This window comes from Pongo pygmaeus, chromosome 9 (assembly GCF_028885625.2).
Source record: "Pongo pygmaeus isolate AG05252 chromosome 9, NHGRI_mPonPyg2-v2.0_pri, whole genome shotgun sequence".
Classification (NCBI taxonomy): Eukaryota; Metazoa; Chordata; class Mammalia; order Primates; family Hominidae; genus Pongo; species Pongo pygmaeus.
This window is the reverse complement of record NC_072382.2, coordinates 111,772,001-111,789,692: the sequence shown is the minus strand read 5'-3', so window position 1 is coordinate 111,789,692 and position 17,692 is coordinate 111,772,001. Positions and strand designations below refer to the sequence as shown.

General features: G+C 40.8%; 1 protein-coding gene across 4 annotated transcripts in view; it reads right to left on the bottom strand.

Annotated features, from left to right (window-relative positions):
- The window catches only part of ZC3H12C (zinc finger CCCH-type containing 12C), an 84,965-nt gene extending 67,502 nt beyond the window's left edge, over positions 1-17,463 (bottom strand). The window contains exon 1 of one of the 4 annotated variants that reach the window (XM_054437437.2): positions 17,238-17,463. Coding sequence is in view for 2 of the 4 variants with exons in the window: in XM_054437433.2 (XP_054293408.2) it covers positions 12,631-12,654 (24 nt within the window). In the remaining 2 variants the exon portion in view is untranslated. Of the gene's footprint in view, positions 1-12,420; positions 12,511-12,630; positions 12,980-13,239; positions 13,378-17,237 lie in introns of those variants that run through there. The other 3 variants (XM_054437436.2, XM_054437433.2, XM_054437435.2) reach the window with 3 other exon arrangements.
- Between the last annotated feature and the right edge of the window lie 229 nt (positions 17,464-17,692).

Below are 17,692 nucleotides of genomic sequence, written 5' to 3'. Positions count from 1 at the left end.
ATTAATAGATTTTTTAAAAGATGAAAAAAAGAATTATAAATTTTCAGTCATCTCTAGGTGAGAATTATAGGTGATTTTCACTATCATTTTATGTTTTCTATATTTCACATATGTAATAAAATGCTAAAACAACTCAAAATGTAACCTTAAAAAATAAGTTGAAATAGTCAAAATAATAGAAATGTAGTTTAGAAAACACTTCCCCCATTTGAAACTATTTTTTCATGATGATTTAACATACTTGATGCCCATTTTTTTTTTTTTTTTGTTACTTAAGGCACTTTTCTATCTTAGCAAAAATATAAATAATGTATTTTAACCTAAAACAGACATTTTTTGCTCATTTAATATCTGTTCTAGTCATTTAAAATTACATCAAAATTTCATAAAGTATCTAATACATAAGATCATCAACTCAATGAGGCCATCAAAGAAAATGATGCCAAAGATTTTTTTTAAAGTGTAAGTCAACAATGAGGAGACAGCCTCAACTATATGGGAAAACTGTTCCCTGTGAGTGCATAATAAAAATAAATTATAAAATAAAAACCAAGATTTGAAACAGATTAAATCATGGAATAAGGATAAAATTAAGCCCACATAATTTTGAATAGGAAATGAGTACAGATGACTAAGAACAAAGAACAAAAACTAATTTTAGCTTCACCCTATAAGACATAAAGTAATAGATTTGAAATCTCCTTGAAAAACCCAAAATATAAACTGACATATTAAAAGCAATAAAAGTGAACTTGATTTTATATCTGGTTATTTCAATTACTCAGAATACAACTAACAGCCAATGAATAAGTAGAAAAGCAAAACAAAATCTCTGTCCAATCAAATCAACGACACTGCTAAATCATTTCAGAATATTGAGTGCCTTCTATGTGTCAAGCACTTTTATACTCATTATCTTGAATCACTGAAAACAACTCTTCAAAGTAGATCATGTTTGATGGATAACAAATCAAAGATAAATTGAGATTCTCGCTGAAGGTCACAACCAGTAAACGGCAGAGCTGGGATTCAAATCCAGGTCTACCTGATTTCAGAGGGCCCACCTGCTCTCTCCACACTGTGCAGCCTTTCAGGTCTTCAACCTAGATTATCTGAGTATCCTACAGCTTTTAATTACTGCCTGAACATTTTTTATTTAATATATAATGTTAGCATGTTGTCATCCAGGTTCACAATCCACAGCCTAAGTCTCTCCTGCAAATTACAGGGAGGGAATGATGATGTCAGCAAGGAACAGCTAACATCAAGGAGACAAGACCCCAAATCACTAACATGAATCCATATAAATTGGTTCTGGCCAGGTGCGGTGGCTCACTCCTTAATCCCAGCACTTTGGAGGCTGAAATGATCCCAAAGTGGATTACGTGAGGTCAGGAGTTCAAGACCAGCCTGGCCAACAAGGCAAAACCTCGTCTCTGCTAAAAATACAAAAATTAGTTGGGTGTGGTGGTGCATGCCTGTAGTCCCAGCTACCTGAGAGGTTGAGGCACGAGAATTGCGTGAACCCAGGAGGCGGATGTTGCAGTGACCCAAGATTGCACCACTGCAGTCTACCCTGGGTAACAGATTAGAAGTGGAGCCTAAAGATATGACTGAATTGCTGCAATCTCATGATATTCTCAAAAAAAAAAAAAAAAAGAATTGGTTCCTGCTGCCCCCTACCATCTAAAGCAAACAAAAAGCATAACAAATATTGCTATGCCACTTAGGATAAATTAGAAATCTCAATAACTGCTGGGTGCGGTGGCTCATGCCTGTAATCCCAGCACTTTGGGAGGCCGAGGCGGGCAGATCACGAGGTCAGGAGATCGAGACCACGCCAGCTAACACAGTGAAACCCCATCTCTACTAAAAATACAAAAATTAGCCAGGTGTGGTGGCAGGCGCCTGTAGTCCCAGCTAGTCGGGAGGCTGAGACAGGAGAATGGCATGAATCCAAGAGGCGGAGCTTGCAGTGAGCCAAGTTCGCACCACTGCACTCCAGCCTGAGCAACAGAGCGAGACTCTGTCTCCAAAAAAAAAAAAAAAAAAAAAAAATTCTCAATAACTTGGGCCAAGCTACTTAACATCTCCAATCTCCAGGCATCAACTCCATTACCTGGAAGATAAGCAAAACAGTACATACCCAATAGAGTTGTAAAACTAAATTAAATAATTTAAGCAAAGCTCTCAATATTGGGCCTGGCATAAAGTTAGTACCAATAAATGTTAGCTACTATTATCTTTCATAGTAAGTGAAATCATAGGCTACATATTATTTGAAAGAAGAAAAATATACATGTGTATAAATTCTTCCATTTAAAATAGTTAAAATGTTTTGCTCTTGAAAACTTTAAAGACTACCTTTTTGGAAGATTCACTTTTATAATATTTTACTAAGAGAAGTAAATAAGGTTAATTATATTCTTCAAAGGCAAATGTGTATTGCCCCTTAAGAAATCACACAACGCATTCCAAGTTAAATTTTAAATGTTTGGGTATCAATTCTATCTGCTCGGCATGTATTACTATAACCATCTCTTACTCATCCATAGGCAAACCTTGGAAATATTGTGGTTTTGGTTCCAGACCGCTGTAATAAAGTGAACGTCACAGTAAAGTGAATATCACAATAGGGCAAGTGATGCAAATTTTCTGGTTTCTCAGTGAATATAAAAGTTATGTTTGCAACATTCTATAGTCTCTTAAATGTGTAATAGCATTATGTCTAAAAAAAGTACATGCCTTAATTAAAATCAGTTTATTGCCACAAAATTCTAATAATTATCTAAGCCTTCAGTGAGTCATATTCCTTTTGCTGGTGAAAGGTCTTGCCTCAATGTTGATGGCTGCTGACTTATCAGGGTGGTGGTTGCTGAAGGATGGGGTGGCTGTGGCAATTTCTCAAAACAAGATGATAATGAAGTTTGCTGTATTGATTTCCCCTTCCTTCCAAGAAAGATTTCTCTGTAGCATGCAACGCTGTTTGATAGCATTTTAGCCACAGAACTTCTTACAAGGTTGGAGTCAATCCTCTCAAACCTTGCCACTGCTTTGTCAACTAGGTTGAATTTTTGAAATCCTCTTTGTTGTCATTTCCACAATGGTTCACGGCATCTTCACCAGCAGATTCCAAATTAAGAAACCACTGTCTTTGCTCATCCAGAAGACACAACTCCTCATCTGTTCAAGTTTTATCATGAGATTGCAGCAATTCAGTCACATCTTTAGGCTCCACTTCTAATTCTAGTTCTCTTGCTATCTGTTCCACATTTGCAGTGATTTCCTCCACTGGAGTCTTGAAGCCCTCAAAGTCATCCATGAGGGTTAGAGTCAACTTCTTCCAAATTCCTATTATTGCTGCTATTTTGACCTCTTCCCATGAATCACAAATATTCCTGATGGCATCTAGAATGGTAAATCCTTTCCAGAAGGTTGTCAGTGTATTTTGCCCAGATCCATCAGAGGAATCAATCACTATCTATGGCAGCTGTAACCTTAACAAAATATATTTCTTAAATAATAAGACTTGCAAGTCAAAATTATTCCTTGATCCCTGGACTGCCAGAATGGATATTTTGTTAGCAGGCATGAAAACAACATTAATCTCCTTGTAAATCTCCATCAGAGTTCTTGGTGGTACCCTGTGAATGAATAGTAATATTACATATTTTGAAGGGAATCTTTTTTTCTGAGCAGTAAGTCTCAACAGTGGGCTTAAAATGTTCAGTAAAGCATGCTGTAAACTGAGGTAAACTGATCCAAGCTTTGTTGTTCCACTTATAGAGCACAGGCATAGTAGATTTAATTAATTTGATAGCACTGGGCTGGGCGAGGTGGCTCATGCTTTTTAATCCCAGCACTTTGGGAGGCCAAAGTGGGTGGATCATGAGGTCAGGAGTTCAAGGCTAGCCTGGCCAATATGGTGAAACCCCGTCTCTACTAAAAAAATACAAAAATTAGCTGGACGTGGTGGCACGGGCCTGTAGTCCCAGCTGCTCGGGAGGCTGAGGCAGGAGAATCGCTTGAACCTGGGAGGCAGAGGTTGCAGTGAGCCGAGATCGCACCACTGCATTCCAGCCTGGGCGACAGAGCAAGACTCCGTCTCAAAAAAAAAAAAAATAGCATTAATTCCCAAGGGCCTTAGGATTTTTCGAAATGGTAGATGAACACTGAACTCAAAGTCACCAGCTGCATTTGTCCCTTAGAGAGTCAGCTTGTCCTTCAGCCTGTCCTTGCAGTCAGGCATTGTCCTCTCCTCTCTAGCTATAAAAGTCTTAGATGGCATTTTCTTCCAATATAACGCTGTTTAGTCTATAGAAAAATCTGTTTAGTGTAGTCACCTTCATCAATTATTTTGGCTAGATCTGGATAACTTGCTGCTTCACCTAACACTCTTGCTTTTTTCCTTAAACTTCACGAACCAGCCTCTGCTAGCTTCCAACTTTTTTTCTGCAGCTTCCTCGCCTCTCTTAGCCTTCATAGAACTAGGGAGAGTTAATGCCTTTCTCTGGAATAGGCTTTGGCTTAAGGGAATGTTGTGGCTGGCTTGATTGTCTATCCAGACCATCACCAGCAATATAGAAAAAGTATAGCTGATACTTTCTCCGTATCAACAATAAGGCTGTTTCCCTTTCTTTTCATTTGTGTGTTCACTGGAATAGCACTTTTAATCTCCTCAAACTTTTCCTTTGCATTCACAACTTGGCTGTTTGTTGCAAGAGGCCTACCTCTTGGCCTAGCTTGGCTTTCACATGCCTTTCTTCCCAAGCTAAATCATTTCCAGCTTTTGAAGTAAAGTGAGAGAACCTGAATCTTCCTTTCACTTGAACACTTAGAGGCCATTATAGAGTTATTCATTGGCCTAATTTCAATATTGTTGTGTCTCACAGAATAGGGGGGCTGAGAAGAGGAAGAAAAACAGGGCAATGGCTGGTCGATGGAGCACTCAGAACATACACAACACTGCTCGATTAAGTTTACCATCTTCTATTGGCACCCCCCAAAATTACAGTAGCAACATCACAGATTACAGATCATAGATCACCATAACAGATAAAATAATAATGAAAAAGTCTGAAATATTGCAAGAACTACCACGATGTGACCCAGCAACACAAAGGGAGCAAATGCTATTGGAAAAATGGCACAGACAGACTTGCTTGACCTACAGTTGCCACAAACCTTCATTTGTAAAAAAAAAAAAAAAAAAAAAAAAAAGCAATGTCTGTGAAGTGCAATAAAATGAGGTATGCCTGTACTTCCTTTTGTTTATCATACCCACTTACCAGCAGATTCATTTAAAGTACTATATTGCTTTTTGCTGGGCATGGTGGCTCATACCTGTAATCCCAGCACTTTGGGAAGTGGAGGCAGGTGATCACTTGAGCCCAGGAGTTCGAGACTGGCCTGGGCAACATAGAGAGACCCTGTATCAAAAAAAAAAAAAAAAGTACCATATAGCTTTTAATAATAAAAACACATTCATGAAGTATTTACTATATGCCAAACTCTGTAGAAGAATCAGGATAAAATAATGTGGCTCAGAGTCCTTGCCCTCAGGGAGCCTAAAGACTACTAACAAGGTAAAAATCCTAGGTACAGTATGGTGTACTATCATTATCATTTTGTACTATCAGTTAATTCTTATGACTAATCTATAGGTAGTATTTTCTCTATTCACAGATGAATAGTAGAGACAGAAAGCAGAAAAGAAATGAAGAAGAGTTAACTATCATCTAATATGCAAGTGTTATGGGAAAAAAAGTATTTTGGAAACACAGGGAAGTAAGCAATTACCAATTACTTTTGCGTAGGACTGGGGGATTAGGAAATGCTTGTTTCTTTTTTTTTGTTTTTTTTTTGAGATGGAGTCTTGCTCTGTCACCCAGGCTGGAGTGCAGTGGCACAATCTCAGCTCATTGCAACCTCCACCTCCCAGGTTCAAGCAGTTCTCCTGCCACAGCCTCCTGAGTAGTTGGTTTTACAGGCACATGCCACCACACCCAGCTGATTTTTGTAACAGTGATATGTTTTTACTTAAAAATTAATGTACAAATTCTGTAAAGTATAACTACAGGAATAAAAAAAAATTGGGTGAATATATATCAAAATATTAACCTGAAGTTATTTCTGGGTAAGGAGATTTTAGGTGGCTTTCCTTTTCTCGGTACTTTGCTTTTCTTAACCAGCTTGTAGTCCCTTAATAATTTAAAATATAAGTAGAAAAGTCAGCATTAAAATGAGATATTAATGCTCATCATCAACCTGTCAAGCACTTTCAAAGTTAATACTTAGTGGCTCAAACATGGGATGAATCAGTACTCTGACTCTATGTTAATGGTTGTACAAATCAATATAACTTTTCTGAAAAGCTTTTTGGCATAAAAAAACCTTAAAGTTTATTCTGTTTTATCACTACTTCTAGGAATCCATCCTAAGAACACAGATGCAGAAAAAGGAATTTCACTGGGCTAGTTAACTAAAGCATTATAATATTAAAATATTGGGAAAAAATACATGTCTAACTGAAACAGTAGAATGATTAAATAATACAATGTTAGAAATATTTTTAAATGTCATGAGAAAATCCTTAGTTATGTTAAATGAGAGAGTGAAGGTAGGATATCAAGTTCTATAAGTAATACAATTCCAATTATACAGGAAAAAGATGTATCCTTTTAGAACCAAACTCCTAAGAAAGATGACTTTATTATTTTGCTTAAACCTCACAATACTAGATGATTAAATAATAAAATGTTAGAAATATTTTTAAATGTCATGAGAAAATCCTTAGTTATGTTAAATGAGAGAGTGAAGGTAGGATATCAAGTTCTATAAGTAATATAATTCCAATTATACAGGAAAAAGATGTATCCTTTTAGAACCAAACTCCTAAGAAAGATGACTTTATTATTTTGCTTAAACCTCACAATACTAGACAAATCTATTGACACGTATTAGGTTACACAGACTTTAATACAGTCATGTGTCACTTGACAAAGTTATGTTCTGAGAAATGCATCCTTAGGCGATTTCCTCTTTGTGCAAACATCACAGAGTATACTTACACAAACCTCTAGATGGCTATACAGCCTACTACACTCCTAGGCTATATGGTATAGCCTATGGCCCTGGGCTACCAACCTGTACAGCATATTACTGTACCAAACACTGTAGGCAACCGTAACACAATAAGTCTTTGTGTATCTAAGCATAGAAAAGGTAGAGTAAAAATGCAGTCTATAAGATAATAATGGTACACCTATATAGGGCACTTACCACGAATGAAGCTTGTAGGACTAGAAGTTGCTCTGGATGAGTCAGTGAGTGAGTGGTGAGTGAATACGAAGGCCTAGGATATTACTGTACATTACTGTAGACTTCATAAACACTCTACACTTAGGCTACCCCAAGTTTATCAAAAAATTTTTCTTTCTTCAATAAATTACTCTTACTGTGACTTTTTTACTTTATAAACTTTTTCATTTTTTAACTTTTGGACTGTTTTGTAATAACACTTGGCTTAAGACAGAAACACATGGTACAGCTATACAAAAATATCTTCTTTCTTTATATCCTTATTCTATAAGCTTTTTTCTATCTAGAAAATTTTTTACTTTTTAAACTTCATTTAAAATGAAGACACAAACACATACATTAGCCTAGGTCTACACAGGGTCAGGATCACCAAGATCACTGCTTTTTCACCTCTACATTTTGTCCCACTGGAAGGTCTTCAGGGGCGGTAACAGGCACAGCACTGTCACCTCCTATGATAACGCCGCCTTCTGAAATACCTCCTGATAGACCTGCCTGAAGCTGTTTTACAGTTAACTTTTTTTCGTATAAGTAGAAGGAGTACACTCTAAAATAACAATAAAAAGTACAGTATGGTAAATAAATAACCCAGTAACATAATCGTTCATTATCTTTCTACCATCAGCAGCACTGTAGGTTTGTTTACACCAGCACCACCACAAACATAAGAGTAATGCCTTGTGCTATGACATCAGGAGATGGCTATGACATCACTAGGTGACAGGAACTTTTCAGCTCTATTATAATCTTATGCACCACTGTCATATATGCAGTCTGTTTTTAACTAAAACATGATTATGCAGTGCATGACTGTATTTGTTTTAACAGGGACTTAGCCTGGCTAAATTAATTGGAACCCTCATTCTGCTATTATTAATTGTGGGAACTCGGGTAAGTTATTTAACCACATTGTGGTTCGGTATCCTCATCTGAAAAAAGAGGTACTGAAATACCTCTTCATAAGCAGGTAGTAAGCATTAAATGCATTAATACATGTACAGCACTTAGCACAATACTTGGCACAATAAATGTCTCATAGCGTTCTCAAACTTAAACCACAATGCAGTAAACCAAGTGATATCTAAGCTGAGGCCTGAATAAGGTGTGACCCAGGCGAAAGGTGAGGGAAGATAGTTTAAAATGTTTCAGGTAAGCAGGAAGACCATGGGATTTTCTACTTATTCCATATCCACCCTTAGAGATGTGATACTTATCTTAAATGCAGAATGCTTTGAATGTTCAGGTATCTGCTTATGAGCTCTGCTTCAGGCTACATTACTGGGCATAAGAATTATTGTCAGTGTTGTAATGTAAAACCGTGTATATTATACTTTAGGTGCAATTAGTTTCCATTTTCCCTTAAGAAAGTAAAACAATCCTCTGATGATGCTAAGAATAATTAAACAGAGAGAAATTTGCCATAACGTTAAATGAGTTATCTCTGGATTATGGGACTACAGATGTTTTAAAAATTCTTTATACTTCTCTATATTTTCTAATTTTTTCCACAATAAGCACATTACATTTCTATAGTCTGAGAAAAGTTATAAAAATCAATAAAAAATATTACTCATTAAAAATGTTTGTTGCTTTCACTGAAAAGTGCTCCTTTTTGTGAACCACACTGCTGTTACATCATTTGCCATGCTGGACTGAAACTGGAGTCTTTTGATTTGTCTCTTTAGTGAACCCAAGCAGCCTGGCAAAAAGACATGGTCCTTGCCTTCAACTTATCTGGCCAGACAGGATTTCTGTATTGTCCTATTACTGTCATACTTTGCAGAGGAAAGGCTTCTCGTCTTACATACTCACTAGGCATCACTTAATTTTCAAATGGTGTATGTCAACAAAACAACATAAATGATGACACACTTTTTAGAGAACTAAAAACAGAATCCTATCGAGGCAGAACTTGCACAGTGGTTAAGATCATGGGTTATAAAGTCAGACTGCCTGGGTCTGAACTCCTTTCTGCAACTTACTAGCTATATGACTTTGGGCAAGTTACTCAAACTCAGTGTCTCAGCTTCCGCATCTATAGACTGGGGATAATAGAAGCAATGCATAAAGGTGTTCAAGGGTTAAATGAGATAATGCATGTAGACTTAGCATGTTGTCTGGCACATCAGTGTACAAACATGACTATTACTATGTCACCTACAAAAACCAAAACAACAGTAGAGAATTGATACCGCCACAACACATATCTGAAGTTATCTTTATGCTATCAGATGCCAAAAATTACTATGTGTCAGACATTTAATTTACACATTAATCCTATGAAAATTTTAAACAAATCTTGAATCACCAAGAAATTGGAGATCTATTCTGGGGTGAAATACATCTTTCTTAAAAAATCACATTCTTGATTGATCATCCTTTCTCTGAACTATTAATTGCAAAACAGCAGCATAGATTATAACATGTGTTTTGTTGAATCTTCACACGTTTTCACTTCGTAAAGTCATGAGATTTCATATGCTGCAGGTCCATGAGGCATATTAGCACTTAAAACACAAGAAGCTTTTTTAGAACATTTGGTAGATTTACGATCAAACCCCGGAATCTCAATATTTTAGGCTTAAATTTGGAATCGTGATTGAATTAATTGTCATTATTCACTGACCATCTTATTTACTTAATATTGCTCTAATAAAAACTATACTCCAAAACTCTATTCGCCAACTTACCCACTCACTACTCCTGTCATCTGCCCCATGTGCCACATACTGGACCGCCCACTCCCTGCTTTCCTGCCAGGGTTCACTGACTCATTTGGAAATGACTCCCAACCAGCTCTACCTACTCAAATCCTACCTTTGAGGCACTCCCCAGTACCTGAATTTCTCACTTCTTTTTTCACGGAACTTAGTACATTCCACTTAGCATTATGTTCTGTTCATAATTTATCCTTTTAGAGGTCGGGGGCCTTACACAGCAGCTAGAGTGATAATAAGTAATTATTTGCAGAGGGAACAGAAGCATACCAGTTTCAAATGAGCAATAACTGCAGATTAGTGTTATTCTACATTCCAACAGTAAAAAGATAAAAACATTCTCTACTTAATACCTTGTTTCTTTAAAAATGCTATCAAATCAGAATTAAAGAATCCTAAATTTATGTACAAAAACAATGAAACACACTAAGAAGTTATAACAGCAACACTTTTACATTTGTGATAGTAACTAAAATTAATGTAGCAACCACTGTGGTCTGCTAGAATGAAGACCTAGTTCTAGAATGAGAAAAATGTTTTAAAGATAAAATTTCTATTAACAACTTGGGATCCAATTTTGCAGACGTTGGTAACCCATGAAAACCTAGCTCCAGAGAAGCCCATAATATAAAATACGGTATTTTTATATAGTCTGGTCATTAAAACAAAAATTTAGTAAAAGGAAGTGACTAATAAAAACTCCCATCAGTATAGAAACATTCCAAGTTTCTGTTTCCTATCCTTTAATATTTCCCATTATACTAAAATAGTTCCGTTAGACTTCCATTATTAAAGGCTAAAAAACGCCAGTCACTTTGTTGTTGTTTATTTAAAAGTTCATTTTACTTTGGTTATAATGTTTAAGTACTTTTATGGTGACCAAATACTAGAAGTAGAATCTTGTAACTTACTTTGAAAGTAAAATAGACTCTTTCATGTAAAAATATTAAAACATTTTGACCTATGGGTACATAGTCAACAGGCCATTCTATTTTTATGGTACCATCAAATAGACAGATTTAGGTAACTGGAAATAAGCATGCCAAATTGTTGAAGAAAACAGGTGAAGAGGGGGTCAAGTCTGAAATAGGCATCTTCCTGGGCTTATCACACTAAGATTAATTTTACAAATGTTTGATGAAGCTATCAAGTAGTCAAACACCAGAGAACACTAAAATTAAGAAACTGCTACTAAAATTAATTGTATATGTGATTAAATAAATGGAAGTCATACCGTCTAAATCCTAAGTCCATTAAGACAAAAACATTTATAACACACTGTATTTATGACTTCTCGTTCTTGAAAAGTCAAAAATTGTGTTTGAGGTTTATCTTTTTTTCCGTTTATAATATGCATTTTAAAAGTGGAAAAACTCAAGCACGTAACAAGTGAAAAACTGAACAACGTTGCCAAATTTCTAAACATACAATACTTAGCTCCAATTATCTCTGCATCTATTCTAAAATGGTTTTAAAAAAGTCTGAATCAATAAGCGCCTGATGGGCCTGGGGTACTCCAATACAGTCTTGTCAACCAATAGGAAAACTTTTTCCTAAATCTGGATTCGTATTTCATCTTTTTATCACAAGACACCGAGCACAAACCGAGATTAACGGATAACCAAATGACAAGAACCCCAGACAGAGTAATCAGTACTTGGATGTTAGGGCTGTTTTTAAGGACTTGAAATGAGACAGCTTAGGGAAGAAAAGCGGGATTCATTTCTCCAAGTTATATTTGTAACACTTCTTAGTAGGGAGTTAAAAATGTGAACAGCCGAGCTAAAATGAACGCAGCGTGTAAAAGGGATCTGGACTGGAGCCTGAGGGTGAAGGAGGGACGAGGGGGGAGTGAGGGGCTTTCGTGACGCCCGGCCTGGGGGTGCTGGCGATCTGGATGGAGGGATGGATAGTTAAGCGAATGGCCGGGGCTGGATCCGAGATGCCAAGTGATGTCTCGCCCCACGAGCGCGCGCGACTCTGAGCCGCTGGGGCAGCGCAGTGTGTCCGTTTCCATCCGCGGCGCCCGAGCCCGCCTCCATGTTCACGATCTATGCCCCCGGGCGGGCGGGGAACCGGTGCCTTAGGCCGCGGGGCCGGGGAGCCCGGCCTCACCTCGCCCGAAATCCCGGCGGGGACGGCGTTGCCCGCGGGGAGGATGCGTCGGGCTTTCCGCTCGGCCCCACCTGAGCGGCGGGAGCTCGGTGACTCGACCTCCGGAGCCCGACCCGCCTGGGCTTGGAGATCACACGGCGAGGTCGCTGCGGCCCCGGCGCCCTCCGCCCGGCACCCGGGCGCGGCCCCGCGGCCCTCCCCACGACTGGCTACCCCAGGACCGCTCTCGCCGCGGTCCGCGCCCCCCACCCCCTTCCCGAGGACAAACCTGGGAGCCGCCACCCGGCATAGCCAGCCCCGCGAGAAAGCGGCGAGCGGGCGGCGGGGCCCGCGGAGACAGCGGCCACCTTGGCCCTCCCGCGCCAAGCCGCGCCCGCCCGCGCGCCCTCTCCGCGGGCCGCAGCCCCGGCGCCCCCTCCCCGGGTTGCACAACTCACACACCCAACGCGCGCGCACTCGAATCTGCTGGTCAACCTACTTGCATTCTCTTCTCCGCAGCCATCACTACATGCCCTGGAGCTGGGGCAGCCCCGGGGCCCTCCGGCAGGCGGCCGCCTCTCGCCTCAGCCCTGGGCTGCCGCGGCCGCCGCTAGGGCGCGGGGCGAGCGCGAGGCTCCCTCATGCCTCCCGCCCGGCCAGCTGGCCGCACGCCGGGGCCCCGGCTCGGGCGCGCCCGAGCGCTCGGCTCGGCCCTGCCCGCCGTCCGTGCCGCTGCTCCGCGGGCGAGAGCGAACCCGGCTCCGCCGCCTCGCTCCGCGCTCCTCGCCCGCCCGCCCGCCCGCAGCCACCGCAGCCGCGCCGCTTCCTCCTCCCCTTCCCTCTTTTCCTTCTCCTCCGTCGCCGCCTCTGGAGCTTAGGTTGGCAAACCAGCACCTGCTGCTGGAGAACGCCGAGAACTGAAACAGGAAACCCCGAGCCAAGGGGAAAACCCGAGAGGCGTGGAGAAGGGTGAGGGGAGCTGCTGGAACCTGTCGGGCTCGACCCAGCCGCTGGGGCTGCCCGAGGTTCCCGCGCCGCCTCCCCTCGCGCCCATTCCCTGCCCCGGCCCAACCCAGGGGTCCCGACCTCCCCGCGCCGCTCCCCCGACCTGGTGCAGGACGGCGCCTTTCCGCTCGGCGACACCTTCTCCACCCAGCAATAACACTGATCATGTCCCGGGCAGTCAAGGAGATCGACGGGCCGCCTTCTTAGGGCAGGTTCCCCGTAGTTGTTTACTTATCAATATTCCGTGATGAGGGAAAACCACACCCTGCATTAGCAAGGCCAATAAAAGAATTTAAACAAATGAAGCTGTTGGGATTTCACCCAGGGATAGGACTTCTTTCAGCAAGGAAATTGGCTTTGATGGAAATGGCAATCGTGTCAAAATCGAGGTTGAACCCAAGATACATCCAGATATCTTTCAGGAGATCGGAAGGAAACAGCCCTTTGCACAGAGGTGGGCGCCTGAATCGCAGGCTGAAAAGCACCGGGAGCAGAGAGCCTTTCTACTTCTGTGAATCGTACAACACCCAGTACAAACTAAGTCAATGTTTCAGAAATGTTCAAATAACCTTATTCACCTGTCCTTGGAATCATTACGAGGAGCCTTGGGCAGGATGAGTCTGCTTCTGGAGTGAGAGGGAGGGACACTGAATGGGTTGTACCCCTACCATGTGCTACGGGCCAAATAGCCTGCTTTAAATCCACTGTCCCGTTTGTCACCACAGCCATGTGAGCTGGGTATTAGAAACCCCTTTATCCATCAGAAAATCGAGGTTAGAAAATTTACCTGCTGTTACACAGCTTGAATGTGAGGTATTCAGGTCTGTTATATCTAAAGAACGCATTTGTTTCACTGGACCACGATTCATGCCTTTGGCCAACTTTTCACCTTTCATAAAATTAGTTATTGCCTCTGAGTTGTTTTCAGTAGGGCATATATATGGTTTAAGCCTGGATCTGTTGAATTTGCTTGGACTGCCTAATGGTAGTGATATTCATGATGCTTATTGGGGTTCAAACTTGATAATTTTCAGTTTAATATTCTCTACCAAATATAGGCCTTTATGGCTCAGTTGAGCAGCACAGATGTCCCCATCTTTTTGGCCAGCATCAGTTGCTCTTTAGCTGTTGATGATGGAGTCCTAGCTGAGAGTATCCTACTGGCTGGTGCACATGGGCATCCTGACTCTGCCTGTGAGATGAAAGGAGAGTGTCTTACTGAGTCTGTTTTCCACGTCAGTAGGCCAGTCATTAAGCCGATTAAATAAAATTGCAGGTAGGCAGGTAGGCTGGCTTCTCTGGTTCTGTGGTGCACACTTTTTTTTTATATAGAGTCTGACCCTGTTGCCCAGGCTGGAGTGCAGTGGTGCGATCTCAGCTCACTGCAACCTCCGACTCCTGGGTTCAAGCGATTCTCCTGCCTCAGCCTCCCCAGTAGCTGGGATTACAGGTGTGTGCCACCACACCTGGCTAGTTTTTGTATTTTTAGTAGAGACAGGTTTTCCCCATGTGCTTAGGCTGGTCTCAAACTCCTGGCCTCAAGTGATCCACCTTCCTTGGCCTCCCAAAGTGCTGGGATTACAGGCGTGAGCCACTGTGCCCGGCCAGGTCCACATTTTTTCATACCACCCTGAAGACCCTTAGGAAGATTGGTAGCCTGCTGTCTGCAGCCAGGTCAGAATTTATCGGCAGGAAAGTAGGGGCTGGGAAAGCAGCCCCTTTACACTGTGCCAAAACCTTAGAGGTCTCTGGAGCAGAGTTAGAGGCCCTTAATCTTAGGATCTCTAAGGGACCTAGCAGGGCCTTCGAACGAGGCTGGCTGTTTGACGATAAGTGACAGCATCTATGGCACGGGTTTAGTAATGCCAGGAAGTTCCTCCACTCCGCAGTATACTGCCCACACAGTCTACCTCTTACCTTGTATCGCACAATTGACTCAGCTGAACTCCATTCAATATTGATTAAGCTTGGTTAAAAATCAAGGTAAAAGAGATGAGTAATAGTTATAATAACTAACATTTAATGAATGCTTACCATGTTCCAGATACTATTCTAAGCACTTTGCATGAGTTGTCTCATATAATGCCCACAAAACCCCTATAAGGAAATACCTATCACTATTTCCATTTCACAGACGAGACAGCTAAGACCAAGATTATAGTCAGTAAATAACAGTGCAGGGGCTAAAATGCAGTTTGACTCTAGAATCATGACCCATTATGTGAATAAGATACAGTAACTGCCCTTATTACTTTACTATTTATTTGGAGAAATGAAAACACATGAAAAGTTAAAAGAAAACTAAGAAGAGAAGATAATTTATAAGTGTCAAATGTGAGTATAGGTAATAAATGCCATGAGGTATCAGAAGACAGAGGAATCACTTTAGGTTGGGGTGGTTAGGAACACTTACATAGAAGATGAGTCGGGGTTTCAAAAAGGGGAGATTTGAACTGGATTGTGATGAATGAGTAGTATTTTGATAAGTGGAGAGGATAAGGAAGCACATATTCATAGAACTGACAACATATATGAAGAGTGCCAGGGAAATTTCGGGAACAGGATAACAAACAGCTGGAAAGGAAAAGTAGGACAAAATTACAGAGATTTGCAAAACAAGCAAGGAATACACTCTCACTCATGCACAGGGTGACAGAGCAAGAGAGAGAGAGAATTTGGCTCCATGTAGTCTGTGTACCAGTAGGGAATCTGGAAGGAATTTGGTCAGAAAGTGATAATGTCCCATTAGAGGAATACCAATATTGTGATGGTCACCGGTTGGTTTGGAAAAGTGAGGGAAACAAGTTTGCAGGCTAATATGGGAGAATTGACCTGAAATCACGAAGTGGACAGTGAGAGAGGGAAAAGAAGAAATGCGCTAGTGAGACACTGTGGTATACAAATCATAGAGGCTTTGTGAACGATTGAGTGCACTTAGTGGAGATGGACTTAAGAAAAGGAAGAAGTCTAAAATGACTTCATGAGTGTGAATGTGAAACCTGTAGTATTACTAATGGAAAAAAGGGGCAGTGTATGAGTACAGAAACTACTTTTAAAAATGTTCAGAATAGTTTGGTTTTAGGCATGTATTTGAGATAACAGCAGGATATGCATGTGGAAATTTTTATAGTCCTATCTCAAAAAGGCAGATAGTTCAGTAAATGAGAGTATTCATTATCTACTATTGAGAGCATCAGTATGAAAATTGAAAATTTTCACTATGATAACAATAACCAGGCATGGCTGTTCATCTTTAATAAACCAGAGTGGAAAGAAAATTTCAAATAAACATAAAATGTTTATATGACTCAGTATTAAATAGGCATTAGGGAATTCCACTCATATTCTCTTTTTACCCCCAAATTATATTTACTTAGAGAGAAAGAGAGAGAGAGAGAGAATGAATATATTGGGAAGAATTTTCATGGATTCAGAGGATGTTAGGATAATGAAAAGAAACTTAGAGATCATTGCAAAATTGAGGATCAAATTCTGATCATCTGATAGTAGACTTCAAAACAGGCATTAGGCAAATATGGCACTTTAGCTATTATTGATTCTGGATAGCTAAATCTTTTTTAGTTACAAGTTAAGTCTGGACCTTGGATTGCGACTTGGAATTGCGCATAATTAAAGAACTCTAGCGGCTGTGGCTTCAGAGTAGGCAAAATCTTGGAATAGACTCACTAGTAAAAAGCAAATGCTTTGGAAAGAGCAGCTAGAGGGAGAATGGTCACAAAGGCAGCAGTCCTGCCTTCTAAAATATGGCTCTTAGGTAGACTTCCACACACCTAGATTCACATTTGAGCCTTAAAAGTAGAGTTTCAGATCCTCTTCACATCTCGCCTTGGCTGCCTTAGTCCAGAACTTCCAATTACCTTGTCACCTTATCTAAGACCTCCCAGGGCTTCAGGTGGTCACCCTCAGGTGGCACACCTCCTGGCAACTGCTTTTAGTTCTATTTAGAGGTTTCCCAGTTGTGTCCGTAGGAGTTTTCTCATTGAAAACATGTGGACCCCATGGCTACACTTGGTGTTGCAGGAGAGTTCTGTCTCCTCCTTTCATGTCTCAGGCTTCTACCATTTCTGCCAAAACACTTACCTTAGTTGAAGTAATATCAGTGGTCCCCCGGAGGCACCTTCACCTCTGCCTCTTTGGCCGGCACCTGATTTCCTCTAGTTGAAGAGCTTCACACGCATAACCAGGTGACTGTTGTGATGTTTCATTCACAGATTCTTGTATGTCTTTTAGCGAAGTTCTGGTTAATTCCAACAACCCGTGAAACGTCAAGCATTACCGCATTACAACCATTTACTAAGCACCTGCTGTGTGTAAGGCAGACACTGAGGGCTGAAATACATCCTTGCTTATGAGCTTCAGTGACTGGCTAGAGTTCCTTTTTAGTACTGAGTTCTTAGGAAAAGGAAACTAGAGGACACAAGAAATGTGCTGCTGACCAATCTCAGGGCTTCTTTCTTTTGGTGGGTGACCACGAGATTCCTTACCAGCAGCATGACTCTGTTTTTTCCCCAGTATTTGTAGGAGGCCACCAGAGA